The 16514-nt window shown below is 54.7% G+C and overlaps 2 protein-coding genes and 1 long non-coding RNA gene across 9 annotated transcripts in view; 1 reads left to right on the top strand and 2 right to left on the bottom strand.

The window, feature by feature from the left end:
- Positions 1–8637, top strand: part of ADAMTSL5 (ADAMTS like 5) — a 35340-nt gene extending 26703 nt beyond the window's left edge. For all 6 annotated transcript variants that reach the window (XM_039324358.1, XM_039324360.1, XM_039324357.1 and 3 more), the window contains 7 exons: positions 414–541; positions 1264–1387; positions 3778–3861; positions 5278–5441; positions 5745–6003; positions 7273–7344; positions 7793–8637. In XM_039324358.1, the coding sequence (XP_039180292.1) occupies positions 414–541; positions 1264–1387; positions 3778–3861; positions 5278–5441; positions 5745–6003; positions 7273–7344; positions 7793–8106 (1145 nt within the window). In that variant the 3' untranslated portion in view covers positions 8107–8637. The remainder of the gene's footprint in view (positions 1–413; positions 542–1263; positions 1388–3777; positions 3862–5277; positions 5442–5744; positions 6004–7272; positions 7345–7792) is intronic.
- Positions 2340–7904, bottom strand: LOC120299499. Of its 2 annotated transcripts, XR_005554426.1 has the most exons (5): positions 7764–7904; positions 7420–7486; positions 5270–5461; positions 4174–4372; positions 2340–3283 (listed from the first exon to the last, which is right to left on the bottom strand). It is a non-coding gene; the product is annotated as an uncharacterized LOC120299499 (long non-coding RNA). The 2 variants fall into 2 exon arrangements; XR_005554425.1 differs by lacking the exon at positions 2340–3283 and having other exon boundaries at positions 4126–4372.
- Positions 8638–8658: 21 nt separating the features above from the next.
- Positions 8659–16473, bottom strand: LOC120299498 (kelch-like protein 21). The gene is made up of 2 exons (XM_039324362.1): positions 14612–16473; positions 8659–11301 (listed from the first exon to the last, which is right to left on the bottom strand). The coding sequence occupies exons 1-2, from the start codon at positions 15519–15521 to the stop codon at positions 10886–10888; spliced, it is 1326 nt and encodes a 441-aa protein (XP_039180296.1). The 5' UTR covers positions 15522–16473; the 3' UTR covers positions 8659–10885.
- Positions 16474–16514: the final 41 nt, after the last annotated feature.

Raw genomic sequence — 16514 nt, 5'->3', positions numbered from 1 at the left:
GGAGCCCAGTGCTGGGCCTGCCCCAGAAATCAGGACTCTGCCGGGAATGCTATATCTCTGTGTGTTGCATGCTTCACATACACACACAACCCCACAATTGCCTGGGTGGGAATTTGCTGAAAGGGGGGAAAGTGTTTCAAAACTTTTCCTTCCACCTGAGGGGAAAGTGAACTAGGATCCCTGACTGTGGTTGTCCAGGCACAGAGGCAAGTCAGTTGTGGGTATGGGTGGGTGGGGGGAGCGGACAATCTGGTCAGCCCCCTGGAGCAAAGGCAGTGAGAGAGACTGAAAAACTTCAGTCCTGGTCTAGCACTGTGACCTTTAGATCAACCCCCCCCCAATCAAATGGACAGGACAATTTTTTGTGCCACTGCCTGGCTCTCATGCCCCCTCTGCCTCCTTTGCCCCCCTAGCTGCCAACCTCTGTGACCTAAACTGCCTGGCGGTGGGACACAATTTTTACTACAGCTTTGGCCGAGTCCTGGACGGAACCCTCTGCAGCCCAGCATCGCCAGATCTCTGCATCAGCGGCCGGTGCTTGGTGAGTCCTGTCAGGGGGAGGGGTGTGATGGAAGCGCCAGAGAATTTCCCAGGAAGCACTTTCCAAGGAGGGGGCGGCACAGCCCCCCCCCCCCGGAGCAGGATGGAGGCAGAGGAAGAGACTGAGAGCCCTCCCTAGAAACTCCGTTCAGCTGAGGGAAATAAAGGTTAGTCCGGCAAGATTCTGTCTGCCTGGTCCAAGGAAATAAAGAACTAACTTTGGCTGGATTTTTCAATGTTGTTCTTGGGCTGGCCCTCCCCGCTTTTGGCCACGGCCCAGATCCTCCTATTCTCCAGCATTGGACTGTCCTTGGCCGTCACTCTCCAAATGCAGCAAGAGAAAAACACAAAAGTCCACACAAGTGAGGCGTATCACAAACCGAGGAGGCGCTGCAGCAACAGCAGCCTCATTGTTGAATGAGTGGCTAAAGGAAAGTTGTGGGTGTTGTCGTTTTCTAGAGGAGCAGAACTCCGGAGGAAGAGCAGCCCACCCACAAAACAAGTGCTTGCCTTTATGGGGGGGGGAGGAAGAAGAGGAGAAATGCTTTCTCTGGGGAGGGTTTCCCTGCCCCATCCCAGGATGTCCTCAGGCAGCAGCTCTAGTGGTCAAGGGGTGCAGGGCAGCCTTGCGACACGAGGGGCAGTGGGCTTTCTCCATCCCCCCATAACAAGGGGTGTCCCTTCCGGGCACCTCTAATTGCCGCCCTTTCTCCAATCCCTCAGACAGCCGGTTGTGATGGGATCCTGGGCTCCGGGGTGCTGGCCGATGCCTGTGGTGTCTGTGGAGGCCGGAGCGAGTCCTGTGTCTTCGTCCAGGAAGCCTTCCGGGCGGCGATTCCCGCCTCTGGTGATTGAATGCGCTGACGTGGGTGAAGCTTTGGCTTTTGTCAACCCACCCCCTGCCTCTCCTCCTCCTCCTCCTCCTCCTCCTCCTCCCCTCCCCCCGCACGCCTCTCTTCCTCCCCTGCTGCTGCTCTGCTGGCTGGCCGGGGCTGTCCTGAAGGCGGGTCTCGCCCATCTGCCACGCCTGGTGATGCCTGGTGCCCTCTAGGAGCCCCATCTCCAGGCTTGCGGGCCGAGCACCTGGCACGTCCTTCCAACCAGCTGAAGCATTTGCACCTGCTTCCTGCCCACAGAGGGGGCACCGAGCACTCCTTGATGGGCTCTCATCATTCTTGGCACGCGAGAGCGACACAAAAATGCTCCTAGGCAATGGGCAGACACCCCTGGCCCTGCTTGGAGACCAAAAGCAGGCCGTAAAGGGTTAAGAAGGCGTAAAGACAGGAGAGACGCAGTGTGAGTTTGTGAAATTTACAGAGAGGGCAAGTGTGGAATCAGTCTCAATGAAGCGTATCCAGGCACATCCAGGACAGATGTGGATACATAATCACAACATGAAAGTGGGGGAAATGAGGGAGAGTTTGCAAGCACAGCAAGGTTTGGGAAGGTGCCCTGGATGGCATCAGAATAGAATAGAGCGGGAGGTCTTCTAGTCCAGCCTCCTGCTCGAGCAGGAGAAACTGCATCATCTCAGACAGGTGGATGTCCAGTCTCTTCTTAAAAACCTCCAGTGATAGAGCGCCCACGGTTTCTGGAGGCCAGCTGTTCCACTGGTTGATTGTCCTCCCTGTCAGGAACTTTCTCCTCAGTTCTGGGTTGCTTCTCTCTTTGGTCAGTTTCCAACCATTGTTTCTACTCCTTTCCTCTGGTGCTCTGGCCCCCTCTGCCTTGTGGCAGCCCCTCAGATACTGGAACACAGCTATCATGTCTCCCCTATTTCTTCTTTTCCTTAGACTAGCCAGACCCAAGTCCCGTAGCCGTTCTTCGTATGTTTTAGTCTCCAGGCCCCTGATCATCTTAGTTGCTCTTCTCTGAATTTTTTCCAAACTCCATCAAACCATTCTAAGGACACTGTACAAACGACACAGTTGCAGATTGTGCCCTCTTGTCCCGTCCCACCTCCTGCGCACTTCTCGTCCAATCTCATAGACCGGAACTGACAAGTGCGTACCAGGACATAAAGTGTGTGCAACACTGGGAGGTTGCAGGTCTGCCCCTGAAGGTGGGAGTGCCAGTGGGTGATGTGGATTCTGACAACAGGAGAGCCAGGGATGAATTTGGAAATGGAAGGAAGGTGGGGGGAGAGGATGGCCTGGTTTCCCCTGGTGAAGAAAGTGGGGGAGGGAGGAGGCTGGAAGGGCAGAGAACGACAGGCAAGCTGGGCCCACACGGCAAAGAAATGGCCCTAAGTCTAAGAGCAGGTTGGGAGAGAAAAGAAAGAGGGTGGAGAAGGAGAAAGGGCCAGCCTTCGATTAATCTTCCAGAAGAAATAGATAGAAAATGGGCCCTTCCTCAGAGCTGCATTCATGGGCACTCCTCCGGTCCTTGAATTGGCATGGAGACCCTGGCGTGGGTCTCACAAAAGCCAGGCATTTTCATGTCATCATTCCTCCCACCATGTGAGGATGGGTCTAGAAGTGCCCTGGAAGTGGATGGGATGACATAATTGGTAGTCAAAAAAAGACCGGAGGAGGGGAGGGTGCCGTCAGGAGAAACTGGCGATGAAACAAGGGAGGATCGAGAAGGAAACATGAATACAAAAACGGAGGAGAGAAACCCATGAAAATTGCATCATGAAAATTCACAAGGATTGGATTGAGAAAACAAAGCAGACGAAGCTACCAATGGCAGGCAGGAGGCGCGTGAACGTCTTTTGAGGACCAGGCTGATGGTTGGTAAGAAGCTGAAAGACAGGAGAAGTTCAGAGAAGAGGGAAGGAAGGAAGGAAGGAAGGAAGGAAGGAAGGAAGGAAGGAAGGAAGGAAGGAAGGAAGGAAGGAAGGAAGGAAGGAAGGAAGGAAGGAAATGGTCACTAGAGTTGAAGATGACTTGATGGCACATAATCACAATATGGAAGTGGTGGAAATGAGGGAGAGTTTGAAGGAACAGCAAGGTCTGGGAAGGTGCCCTGAAGAGCACTGAGCTGTCTAAGCCATCCAGGAACTGTGCCAAACACCTCTTCTGAGTGAGCGCCATCATGGGAGGTCACAATCCTCCGAAAGCAGAGAGTCGGGGATGGAGAGCAGCTGCAAAGGCCAGGAGGGGGCAGTAGCCCTGGGAAGCCACCCAGGAGTCCCCCCCCCCCAGCACAGGTCCCATTTCTCTTGGGGCCCCACCCCTCGGATCTTCCCTGCCTCTGCCTCTCTCTGACTGGCTCCCCTCTGATTCTTCCCAACAGGTTTCTTTGGGTACAGGAATGTGACCCGGATCCCAGCTGGAGCCAGACAGATCAGGGTGATCGACCACAGCCGCAACTACCTCGGTAGGTCCGTCCTTCCCTTCCTCCCTAGCTGTGGCTCAGATCAGCCCCAGGCTTCCTCCTTGCCCACCCCCCAGTCGCTGGAGGTTAAGGATGGGCAGGGCGGGAGGGGCAACAGGCATCCAATCCTGCCAAGCCCTAGTTTTGTCCAATTCCTCAAAGGGGGTGCACAGCCTGGAACCCCAGCCCCTGGGTGCCCCACCTGTTCTGTACCAAGCAGAAGAACTGCTTCGCTCTCGCCCAACACCGAGTAACTCCACAGAGGGATGGCATTCAGACTGTTTATTCTTCAGGGATCTCTAAACAGTAACTCACAGTTAATGAAGAGTTCTTCTGAGACACGTTTCATAATCTGTGCATTCTTGTGGTGTAAAAGAGTAGAGGTAAATTCACCCCATGTTCCAACGGAGCAAAGGGCCTCGTGGCTGGACTACACAAAGACTTTAACGGAGCTCCTAACCCTCCTGGCTAGGATTCATGGAGGGAGAATAGACTGGCACTTAAACAGGATATCCTGTAATAAAAACACAAGACCCTCCCAGTGGCCAATCCTAACACAGATATAACCAGGTAACAACTAAAACTGCATTTCCCAGAAGACCACCCTTAAGAGACCCCCTCCTCTGCTGGGAGGGAGTGTGGGACGGCTCCCCACTCTGGAGGCTCCAAAGGAAGGAAAATAGCCCAAAGCAGACAAGGAGCGCCACCAGGGCCTGTGGGCATGGGAACAAAACGCCACCTCCACACTCAGCAGTGCCCACTTGTGGGTGCCTCGGCCCCAGAGAAGGGCAGGGTGTGCTGCTTCCCTCTCCTGGCCAGATCTCGGGACAGCCTTCCCCTCCTCAGAGGGCACTGCAGCTGCGGGTGCTGCCCCCCTCCCCCCGGCTCCTTGAAAGAGCATGGAACATAGAATAACAGAGCTGGAAGGGAGCTTCACGGTCTTCTAGTGAAAGCCCCTGCTTGAGCAGGAGAGCCCGGCCTATATCATTTCAGATAAATGATTGCCCAGAGGGATGGCACTTCTTCTGTCGAACCCTTCTGCAACACACACACACACCCAATTGCTTCCTGCTTTGGGGCCTTTTCTGTGCATCCCTGAGTAAGAAAATGGAGAACCAGAGCTGCTCAGAGGCCCTCCCCTCCAATCCCCCCACCGCATCTGGGAATTCAGCCCTTGGCTTTCTGCTCCACGCTGGACACAGGGTGTCTGTCATGGTTGTGGCAAGCTGAGGCGAATGAGCAGTCCCTACATTCCCTGCTGACCTGGGTGCTGCGAGGCCCAGATGGCTGCTTCTCAAAGCAGTGGAGACCTCCAAACCAAAGCCCTCGCCCTCCCCCCCCACCCCCTAGTTCTTCCGCTTTCTCTCTCCGGAGCCCCCCTCCCACCCCAAACCCTTCCTGTGCTCCCTACCTCTGCAGCCCTGATGGAAGCAAACCAGCACTATGTCCTCAATGGGGAGTGGGCTGTGGATCGGCCAGGTGCATTCAAAGCAGCAGGCACCCAGTGGCATTACACTCGCACGGATAACGGGCACGAGACCCTTGAGGCGGCTGGACCCACAAGCGAGGATCTGTTTATCATGGTGAGAAGAGAGGGGATCCCCTAGAAAAGGAAATAGCACAAATCACTGTTTTTAGCCCCTTCAGAGACGGCCACCTCTGGACACTAAATGCTGGGTGGGAGGGACAGGCCACCCTCTGATCTGTGGGAAACAGTGCACAGAACGTGTGTCTTTGGCTTCTCCTGGTTCTCTAGACTGGTATGCAAGGAAGAAAATTGTATGGGGCCGGGAGCAGTTTTGCAAGGGCAGGCAGCTGGAGAGGGGCTGCCCCTGCTTGTGAGTACGCCTGGCCTCTGCTAACACCCCCCCCAATCCCATTGCCAGGTCCTTTTTCAGGAGGAGAACCTCAGCATAGACTACCAGTACTGGGGGCCAAGGAAGCAGATCCCCCACCGCGCACAGGGGGAGGGCCATGCTCTGCGCCAGGCCCAGGCCAGAGAGGTAGAGGCCCAGCACCCAGAAGAGCCTGCAGACTTTCCTGAAGCCACAGCAGTGACGCGACGTTTCACCAAGGCCCAGGAGGTGGCCAACGAGGCGCTGCAGAAGAAGGTCACCCCAGCACCGAGGACTCCTACAGCACCAGGTAGCTCTGGGGCAGGCGCAGAGGGGGGAGCCCCCAATTCTCTGAACCGTCCATTTCAATTTCTCCGGCAGACGTAGGTAGAGAAGCGATGGGCAGGGGAGGCATGACAGATTTCTCAGTGGAACAGCTGGCCCCGTACCCCAGCTGTGGCCCCAAAGGCCCATAGACACACAGTAGCACCCTCTAGCTGAGCGATGCCACCCCAACTTCCCACAGGCTACTTTATTCTTTGTTAATGAAGTTAACAAGAAATCAAGCTGGAAGTCCTTTGGAAAGGGCTGCCCCCGAGAGAAGGATCAGGCCTTCCTTGCAGGGGGTGGGGTGGGGAGGGTGGGCACCGACTATCTAGGCCACACTGTGACACATGCTCCTGGGGAAGGAGTCCTTAGTAAGGGATGCTCATGCGTTGGCAGGCAGATATCCCTGTGAGGCAGAGACGCCTTAGCTGGCAAGCCCAAACTCTGAGAGAGTGGGAGGGGGGCCTTGAGGTCATCCACTTCCAACCTGCTCAAACAAGCCTTTCACCCAGATCCATCCAGCACCAGAAACCCACCTCTCCCGAGGCCTCCCAGGGGCCTATTTCTCCCAACAAGGAGCAGGCAGACCAACGAGACTGTTGGATATCAGAGTCGCTGCCATAGGAAGCCCTAAACACGGGCACAGATCCTTGACCAATCACAGCCATATCCTCGACCTCTTCCGCTGGCTCTGTGACTGGTCATGGGCTGCCAAGCCACCCTCAACTCTTAGCAGGAGACTCTCCCGCTTAGCTGGTCCTTCGGGGTCTTCCAACGGTGTGCATCTCCCCTCTAACAGAGTTTGTTCCCCTTGCCAAAATAGGGTAATCGGCTGGGAGCTGCTTTCCCCATTGCACTTTCAGGAGCTCCTCAGCCCACAGGTGCAGTTGCGCCAGTCCCTCAGCTATCTGCATTCAACTGAGATGGGTAGTGCAACTGCCCTCCTCTCCATCAAACCAGCTGGCATCATCAGCCTCTAAAAGCCCCCCCCCACTCCTGCAGGTCAGAGGGGTGGCAGCTTGACCAGAAACAATTGGTGGGCCTAGGCCGTTGGAAAAGCACACTGCCCCCTCCCAATTTCCCCATGGGATGCTGCCTTTAATCCAGGAGAAGGAGGCCAAAGCTCAGCCCAGGCCAGGCCACAGCCCTAACAGTCTCTCTCTCTCTCTCTCTCTCTCTCTCTCTCTCTCTCTCCATCTCTCTCTCTCTCTCTCTCTCTCTCTCTCTCTCTCTCTCTCTCTCGGCCTTGCAGGACGGTGTGGGAAGTGCGACCCGCCGAGAGGGAAGTCGCAACGCCTTCACCACTACTGCAACAGCGATTTCGGTAGGTATTCTCCCCCCTTGCCGGGCTGGGCTGAGGGAGAGACCGACTGCGCTGCGGGGAGCTTCTGCCGCGCACCTGCACAGAACTCGGGTCTCCCGGTGCGCCGGTTCCTCCCGTCCGTCCATGTCGGGCTCCATTCAGGCTGCACAGAAATTGACGTTATGCGGCTTGTTGTTGGAAGAAACTGACGCCGGCGCTTAAAGCGGCTCTCCGGCTGTGCCTCGTTCGCGCACCACAGGAGCCGCGGCCAGACGGCCCGGGACTGCGGCGCTGGCGCGCCAGGAGGAACGCGCGGAGTCCGCATCCCGGGGGAGCCGGCTTCCGCGCTAGGAAGGCTGCCTCCGTCCTCCCTCCCTCCCTCGCGGACAAGGGCGGGTTGCAGGGGACCCGGGGGAGGGGGGAACCTAGGCTTTTCTCACCGACCGGCGGGCGGGCTTCTTCCCGGCAGTCTTCCGAGCCAGGATCCTCTCGAAGCGCTACGTCGGCTCCGAGACGCGCTACGATGTGCAGGTGCTGCAGACCTACCGCAACCGCTTCCCGCTGCGTTCGCGCGAGTACCTCTGGGTGCCCAACACCTGCGACTGCCCCCACCTGCTGGAGCGGCGCGAGTATCTGCTCATGGCGCGGAACCACGTCAACTTCGAGCAGACCCGCAACCGGCTCCTGTTGCAGCGCGGAGGCTACGCCCGGCCCTGGTCGCCCCGCGAGGATCTGCAGCTGCGCGACGCCGCCCCGCGTTGCCAGCCCGGCCCGCCCGCCTGAGAGCCTCCGCCTGCGCCAGGGAGCCGCGAGAGCCCCCCCCCCCGACTGCTGAGCGCGCCACGGACGCCCCTTGCGCCCTGCCCGGCAGGGGAGCGCGCGCTTCTGCGCCCAGACGCCGGACTCCGCAGCCACCGCCGGCGCGCTGGGCTTCTGAGCCGGCCGGCCGCGCGGCACACCCCGCTGCGCCGCGTCCAAGCCGGGCGAGTCCGGGAGGCTCTCTCACCTCCCCAGGACCGAGCGGAAGGGCGTCAGATCAGCCCCGAAATTGTCCCCCGGAAGAGCCTCCGAGCCCCGGGCGCCCACTCGCCTCTGGCTCCCTTGGGTGATGCTGCTCCCGGGCGGGCGGGCGGACGGACCGCACCAGCCGCCCCGTTCTGTTTCAGGCTCAGGGAATCGCCCCGGGTGTTTCTCCTGCCACCACGGAAGCCATCTTCGGCCCATTATCCTTGCATACCTTTTACATTCCAACTCGGTATCGTTAACCTTCGGATGGAATTTTAAGTTTAAAATAAATGTACACGTAAACCACAAGCAGGAAACCAGCTTAAATGCTACTATTAAAGATTTGTAAGTTTATGATATATGAACACAAATTTAAAGAGGTAATGAAGCCAGTGACTTAAAAAAAAAAAAGCCTAAAACTGATGTTACCTTGTTGGGTAACGAAACACTTGCCAAAAGAAAAAAAAACCCACCAAGTTCAGAGAGAACCAAGAATCCTGAAGTTCAGTCCTGAACTACAAATATCCTCTTGAGTTTATAAGCCTAAAATTAAAAAAAAAATAATTTAAAAAAATTAAATTACAAATGAATTTGCAAAAACGACGATTCCGCGGAGAACGAGATCGGCGCCTCCGCATCCCTCCTCCTGCTCGCACTTACGGCAAAGGCCGGCAGGGGGCGACGGGAGACCACCGAGACCTCAGAAAGGAAATCCAGCTGAAGGTGGTGTTTAAAGAAAGCCTGGAACAAACTGTTGCCACCAGGTACCATCAAACGGGGGGAAGTCCTTCCTGCAAGATAAACCCCTCCAAATAGCCTCAGTCTGTTTTTTAAAAAGGGGAACTACCTCACAGTGACTCTAGTGCTGTAGTCGTCAGGGCAGGTAGGTCGCTGTGAAAGTCCCACACACCCACGATGGCTTCAGGAGAGCAAACGGGGTGAAGAGGAGAGCCGGAAAGGTCAGTTCCCACTCTTGGCTGGGGGGGGGGGGGTATTCCAAAGCGCAGTAAAAGAATCCCAGCCGGAACACAAAGCTCAGGCCGGGAGTTGCTCTGGAAAGGTCCCCAGGGCGGCTCAGAGACCCCTTTCAAAACCAAGAGGCCGCCCTAGCCCAAAGGAACAGCTGTGCTCCAAGAAGAATTGCAAGGAGAACCTGGCAGAAAGCGAATCAAAGAAAATTCTCTGTCCAGACTAGGCGATATGCCGGGGGCACCACTAGGCTCCCCACTGAAGAGTCTGGAAAGGAGCCATCGCTGATGGGAGAGCCACCCCATTCGGCCTGAAAGATCTGGATAATCTGCATTAACTCTTATTATGTCATTGTATATTTTGATTTTACTGCCCTGCCTTGTATGCGGAGTGGGTGTCCGTATAAATTGACTGAATAAAGTGATCAGCCACCTTGGTAAAACTAAGCTAATTCCTGGGGCCAGGCGGGACCTCCCCAATTGTAGCAATGACCTCCTGGGCCGAGACCAAAAGAGGCCTTTGTTTCAGCAGCATGGGTCAGTCCCTGGGCACCACATTTTAGGAGGGATATTGAAAAAGGGGGAGAGGTCTCCAGGGGAGAGCAAGCAAGGTGAGGTGGGGCCCGAAGAGCAGCGGTTGGGAGCCTTGGGGGTGTTTAGCCTGTGGGATGCGTTGGGGTGGCTGAACGCAGAGGCTGGCTGTACGGGAGCCGGAGGGCCTTCGGCCGGGGATTCCCGCACTGACACCAGGGACAGCCTGGTGATCTCCAAGGTTGCTTGCACGCCATGGATCTGTGAAAGGAGTTCCCCCTCGTATCTCAGGGCTGATGTCGGCAGAACAGGGAGACTCAGATGCACCCTCCATGGAGGCTGGTCCCTGCCACGGGGATCTCTTCTGAAGGGAGGTGGCTATGCCTGCCACTCCCAGGTGTTGAACCTGCGCACAGAGGCCACTCCGTGGATGGGGAGGGGACAGGGGAGACTGTGGCCCACTTCCTGGCATGTCTCCTTGTAGGGGTCCAGAATCACCATGTTTGGGACGGCGGTGTTCCCACGCCTCTCCGCCAGCAGATAGATGCGTCCGTTGGCCGAGCTGCATCCTTCAAAGAACTTCTGAGCCAGGCCGTCCTCCTCCACGGGGGTCCACTCGTCAGTGCAGACATCGAAGCGGAAGGCCCCCCCTCCGACAGTGTAGAGGGCCCCGTTCAAGGCTGCCACACAGAGGTCATACCTAAAGGGGAGAGAAGCAGGGCAGGGGGAGGGAGGCACCCACAAAAGACACTGTTCTTTGGAACTAGTTGGATCCACTGACGGGAGTCTCCCTGCCCCACGAGGAGCTCCCCCCAGGGCCTGAACTGACGGCAGCCGACGAGCTCAATCTGGGGCACCCATCGGGGTGGGCTTTCATACGGTAGTTTCATCTTTCGGAAACCTGCATGAGTAAGGAATCTTTCCCCCCAAGGCACGTCTGACGGAGGGCAGAAATGGCCCCCAAGCCCACCTTTTGGCCCGGCCTCTTCTTTGGCCACACAGGACACTCTCCCCCTCCCACAAAAAAACACAACACCCCAGGAAAGCCAGGCGCAGCCTCACCTTGGCAGCGGTGAGAAAGAAACAACATCCCACGTGTCTCTTTCTATGTCCAGCCGCTGAACTGCCCGGCAGACGTCCCCGTTCTCATCCAGGCCACAGACCACATAGATCCGCGTCCCCACACCGGTGGCTCCGGCTCGTTCCACGGGGTGGATCAGGGGACTGGCGGGTTCCCAGGAGGACTCCGCCAGGGCAAGGCGCTCAACGCTGGGGGTGATGCCCTCCGGGGTGCTGCCCCCCATCACGTACAGGTGGAAGCCAACCCCCACCGCGCAGTGGCTGTCGCGAGCCTCCTTCATGGCTGGCCCCTCCAGCCAGCGGTCATCCCAGCTGTTGTAGATCCACACCCGGTCCACGGGGGCCCAGAGAAACTCCTCCCGGAAGTTTCCTCCCGTGACGAAGAGGAGGTTGCCTGCAGAGAGAGCACAGGGAAAGCAGGCGCTGTGCCCGGAGAAGGAAGGGCGGCACTTCGCTCCTGGCTGGGAAAAGAAAAGGGTTGGGCCGCTCCCTCCTGGCATGGGGAGGCGGCCCCCTTGCCCTGCCCGGGACCCTCAGGAACAGCGCACCAGGCAGACTCACAGCAGCGCCCTGTGGGGCACCCTAAAGTGGGGCAGGCTGACTGCCACCCACGGGAGGGGGGAGGAGTGGGAGCCCCTGCCTGGAGCCAAGGGTCCCAGGCGAGCCCCAGAGGCAGCTGTTCCCCAAGGACTGGCGTTTCAAGGTAGGTTACCTCAGAACAACCTGCTCCCTATTTGGCCACCACGCCGAGTGGCCTTCCAAACTGTCTCGCTCTGCCCCACCTGCTTTCTCCAGGGGGCGCTCGGAAGCGAGTGGGCTCCTGGCCACCCAGAAGCGGAGGAACTCTCCTCCCGTCCCTGCTTCTGCCCAGAGAGCCTTCGGAAGGCTGCCACCCAAGTGCACTTTCTAGCTTGCAGCCCATCCAGACTTGAAGCCGAGCCCCGGATTCAAATCCCAGCTCCCGCTTTCTTCCAGTTCCTCCCTGGCCAATGGGAAGGGAGGCCGAAGGCCCAGCAGCTGCAAAGCCAGGAACCGGCCCCAGGGCAGAGAGCTGAGGAGCCTCTCTGGCTATAGGGCAGCTCTGGCAAGGGGGCTCCTAGAGCGAAGCGCATCTTGCTTGGCTCATCTTATCAGAAGGGCTTTTAAACTAAGATTGAGGGGCGGGGGCAATCTTCACGACCTTTAGCACCTAGTTCCAAGCAAAAACCACTAGATAACCAATCACGTAGGGAGGGAGTAAAGAGAAAGAAGAAATAAAAAAAGAAAAACATAATGAAGTATAGAGAGTGATGGAAAGGATACAAACAGACCCAACAAAAGAAGTGGAGTTGCATTGTATACAAAAGATCACTACAGCTCTACAGAAATCCACAAAACCAAGGATGAAAACCTCCCAGAATCCATTTGGGTTAATATAAAAGGAAAAAGTGACATTATCATAGGCATATATTACAGGCCACCCAATCAAGCAGAAGAAATAAATGGACTCTTTGCTAATCAATGTAACACAGTAGTAACGGGAGACTTTAACTACCCTGAAATCAACTGGGAGACAAACTCTGCAGCCAGCGGGAGATCAAACAGATTCCTAACCAACATAGCCAACAACTTTATCACCCAAAAGGTGGAGGAGGGAACTAGACGTAAAGCCACACTGGACCTAATTCTTACTAATAGAGAAGAAGTGATAGAGGGAGTAGAAATTGCTGGAGCTGTGGGGGAGAGTGACCACGTCATGCTGGAATTCAATATGATGCAAACATAAGCAATAGAAAATAAACCAACCAGTGTCTTAAACTTTAAAAGAGATGATTTTTAACAAACTCAGAGAGCCTAAGCAAAATTTCATGGATAAAAATCCTAAAGGGGAAAAGGCTCAGAATGAGCAAAAGCTCAGAATGAACAAAGACTTGTAACAAAAGTCAAAAATAATAAAAAAAAAATCTTTCAACATATAAATAACAAGAAAAGAGTCAAGGAAACAGTTGGTCCACTAAAGAGAGAAGATGGCAAGGAAGAGAAAGCAGCGCTGCTTCACTCATTCTTTGCTTCTGTCTTCAGGCAAAAAGAAACTATAGCCCAACCTAACAAACACATAACTGTAAAAGACAGGCTAGAAATAAAAATTAAAATAAGAAAATGGTAAGAGAACCTTGATAAATATAAATCACCAGGACCTGACGGATTACATCCCAGAGTTCTGAAGAGCTGGCAGATGTTATCTCAGAACCGTCGCACCACATCTTTCAAAAAATCCTGGAGCACCAGGGAAGTAACTGAATATTGGAAAAGGGCTAATTTGCTTCTCATTTTCAGAAAAGGAAAAAAATCAGACCAGGAAACTACAGACCAAGCAGCCTAACATCATTACCTGGGAAAATACTGGAAAAAATAAACAAAAAAACAGATCTGTGAACATCTAGAAGCAAACAAAGTTATAACGAGCAGCCAGCACGGGTTTGTTAAAAAAAAACAATCATGCCAAACCAATCTTATTTCATTCTTTGACAGAATGACTAAATTAGACTACCTGCGAAATGCTGTGGACGTAATATACTTAGACTTCAGCAAGGCATTCCACAAAATAGACCACAACCTACTCCTTGGTAAGCTAGAAGAATGTGGGATAGGCAGCACCACCACCAGATGGATCTGTAGCTGGCTAACAAACCGTACTCAGAGTGTAGTCCTCAACGGCACCACACCCACACAGAGAGAAGTGAGCAGTGGGGAACCACAAGGCTCCGTCTTAGGCCCAGGACTCTTCAACATCTTCATCAATGACTTAGATGAGGGAATGGGAGGGGAACTCATCAAATTGGCAGAAGACACTGAGCTGGCAGGAATAGGCAACACCCCAGAAGACAAACTCAGGAACCAGATGGATCTTCACAGACTTGAACAATGGGCCCTATCCAACAAAATGAAATTCACTTAGGCAAGAAAAACCAAAGGTACAATTATAGAGTAGGTGAAACCTGGCTCAAAAACAATAATTGTGAGAGGGACCTTGGAGTCCTAGTGGACAGCCACTTAAATATGAGCCAGCAGTGTACAGCAGTAGCCAAAAAAGCTAACACAATCCTTGGTTCTATAAACAAAATAGAATCAAAATCACGTGCAGTATTAATACTGCTTTATAAAACCTTAGTAAGGATATACACCTGGAATACTACATTCATTTTTGGTCACCACATCACAAAAAAGACATTGAGACTTTGGAAAAAGTACAAAGAAGAGCAACTAAGATGATTAAAGGCCTGGAGACAAAAAAAATAGGAAGAACGGTTGCAGGATTTGGGTATGGCCAGTCTAGAGAAAAGAAGGACCAGGGGGGACATGAGAGTAGTATTCCAGTATTTGGGGGGGGGGGGTCAAACCTCTTCTCCAAAGCACCAGAAGGCAAGAGAAGGAAGAATGGATGGAAACGGATCAAGGAGAAAAGCAACCTGGAATGAAGGAGAAACGTCCTGAGTGTGAGGAGGAGTTAACCAGAGGAACAGAAGTTGCCTTCAGATGTTGTGGGAGGCTTTTAAGAAGAGGCTGAGACGGGTACAGCATCTCTCCTGCTCGAGCACCTCCGAGGTCCCTAAAGCAGCTCTATTCTGATTTAGGAAGCCAGGAGCTGCTCTGGCAGTTCTTCTTGGCCCTCCTTGTTGCAGGGCTGCAGTCCAGAGCCCCCCCCCCAAGGGAAGGAGCATTACCCACGGCAGCCACAGCGTACTGGGTGAGGTTTTTGATCTTGAGTGGCGAGCAGGCCTGCCAGGCTCCCGTCTTGGGCAGGAAGTGGAAGAGCTCCTGCTGCTCTTGGTCACGTTTCCCGGCCACCACGAAGAGGGTCTCGTAGCTCCGGCTCGCGCAGGGGGCCTGGGTGGCCTCCTGCCAGTTGGGGGGTGGGAAGCGGTCCAGCTCTTTCAGCAGCTGAGCCAGAGGGTCCAGCCCAGGGCGCTTGCTGCGCTCCACCAGGAGGCTTAGGAAGGGGAGGCTGAGGAAAGGGACCCGCACCAGGCCCACCAGCTCCAGAAAATCCTTGGCCCGCTGGGGCAGGTCTGCCACTACCCACTGCTTCACTGTGTCAAAGACCACATCCTCACAAACCACGAAGAGCTCGTCGCTCTGCAGCAGCTCCCTCAGAGTCGCCTTGGGCAGCTCCTCAACCTCACCGTGGATTACCACGTCAGCCCAGTGACTGAGGGCCACATTGAGGGCAGCAGAGTCGAGTGCCGGGCAGGCAAAGTGCTGAGCGTAGGCCCTAAGGCTGAGGCAGTTGGAGACATGCAGCTCCCTTTCCAGAAAGGTCTCGCAGCGCCTCTTGGCTGCCTCCAGCCGCAAGAAGTCAGCCGTCTGCAGAAGGCTGGCGACGTTGGCAGGGGTGAGGCTGAGGCTGCCTGTCCGGGTGAAGTCCAGGAGTGCCCGGAAGGGCTCTGCCTCAACCCCCTGGATCCGGATGTGCCGCTCTGCATGCTCCCGGGTGCCACCAAAGAACATGGCCTCAAAATAGCTGCTGTGGCAGGCCAGGGCCCACCGGTTGACAGGGAAGCACTTTCCCTCCACTTCCAAGACTGCGTCACACTCAGGATTGGCCTGAACTGCCATGCACGGGGACGGATCCATGCCGGCTGGCCGGACTTAGAAGCCGAACCCAGAATAAAACACCCTCCTGCCCTGCGAACTTGGCTCCCGCTCAAACCCTGGTGAAAGGCCAGCGGAGCAGTTGCTAGGCCCAATATAGACACGACTCCGATCCTAAAAATAGAGAGCAGCCTCCTTTACCCAGCCCCTCCTCCTACCTAGGCGCTGCCCCTTTTGTCTGTCCGTCTGGAGCAAGCACCACTGGGTCGATACAAAAGGAAGAGGCACACCGATCCTGGCGATGCGAGGTAACTAGCAGGAAGCCAGATTGAGGAGTATTAAGAATGTTTGCATTCTGAGTTGCATAGTACAACAGTAGGATAACTGCTCAGCTGCCCAAAGTCTTTGACTCTTGTCTGAACATTGCAACCGACGGCATTTCAAAAGACTTGACCCTAAGAGAGAAACGATGGACTGGACTGTGCCTGGGAGGCTCCATCTCCCTTTGGAGAAACAAGTTGGACCCGGAACAGATCAAACTGTCCATCCACGGCCCAAAGAACCATCGTTGACTGACTGGCGCAGTGCTCTCCTCTTTTTTATCATCCTTATATTTGTGAGTCAGCCTCCTTGGTGTTGCAAGTTTGCCCTCCGTTATAAAATTGCTAAAATTATTAATCTTTTATGCAGCACTGTAGCTTGGCCAATTTGTCTCTAACATAGAAAGGAGAGAGAGAGAGAAGTTGGAAATGGAAGCTCAGCCATTACTTGTTTGGCCTAGGATGCAAATGGAATAATCAGCGACAGCACTTATATACTAGCCCTCTCTAAGTGGTTTACAGAGTCAGTATATTGCCCCCAACAATCTGGGTCCTCATTTTACCGACCTCTTGCGTTGGATCAAATTCTAGCCCAACAAGCAAAGCTGGATAGTTTGTAATCAAGCAACCATATCCAGACTAGGTTTAAAATTGTAGCCCAGGAATCATTTTGAAGAAAATAGCTGTTGTCCCTCAAACCCAGAGTACCATTTAA

The sequence above is a fragment of the Crotalus tigris genome, unplaced genomic scaffold (assembly GCF_016545835.1).
Source record: "Crotalus tigris isolate CLP2741 ecotype Arizona unplaced genomic scaffold, ASM1654583v1 scf7180000024298.760630, whole genome shotgun sequence".
Classification (NCBI taxonomy): domain Eukaryota; kingdom Metazoa; phylum Chordata; class Lepidosauria; order Squamata; family Viperidae; genus Crotalus; species Crotalus tigris.
Note: the sequence above shows the minus strand (reverse complement) of the source record. Positions and strands in the feature narration are given on the sequence as shown.

What these genes read in the sequence shown, in the direction of transcription:
- LOC120299498 (XM_039324362.1), bottom strand. Translation starts at nt 15,521, where the DNA reads ATGGATCCGTCCCCGTGCATGGCAGTTCAGGCCAATCCTGAGTGTGAC. An exon ending in GTACGCTGTGGCTGCCGTGG is followed by an intron (nt 11,302 to 14,611) that starts GTAATGCTCCTT and finishes CTCTCTCTGCAG; the next exon opens with GCAACCTCCTCTTCGTCACG.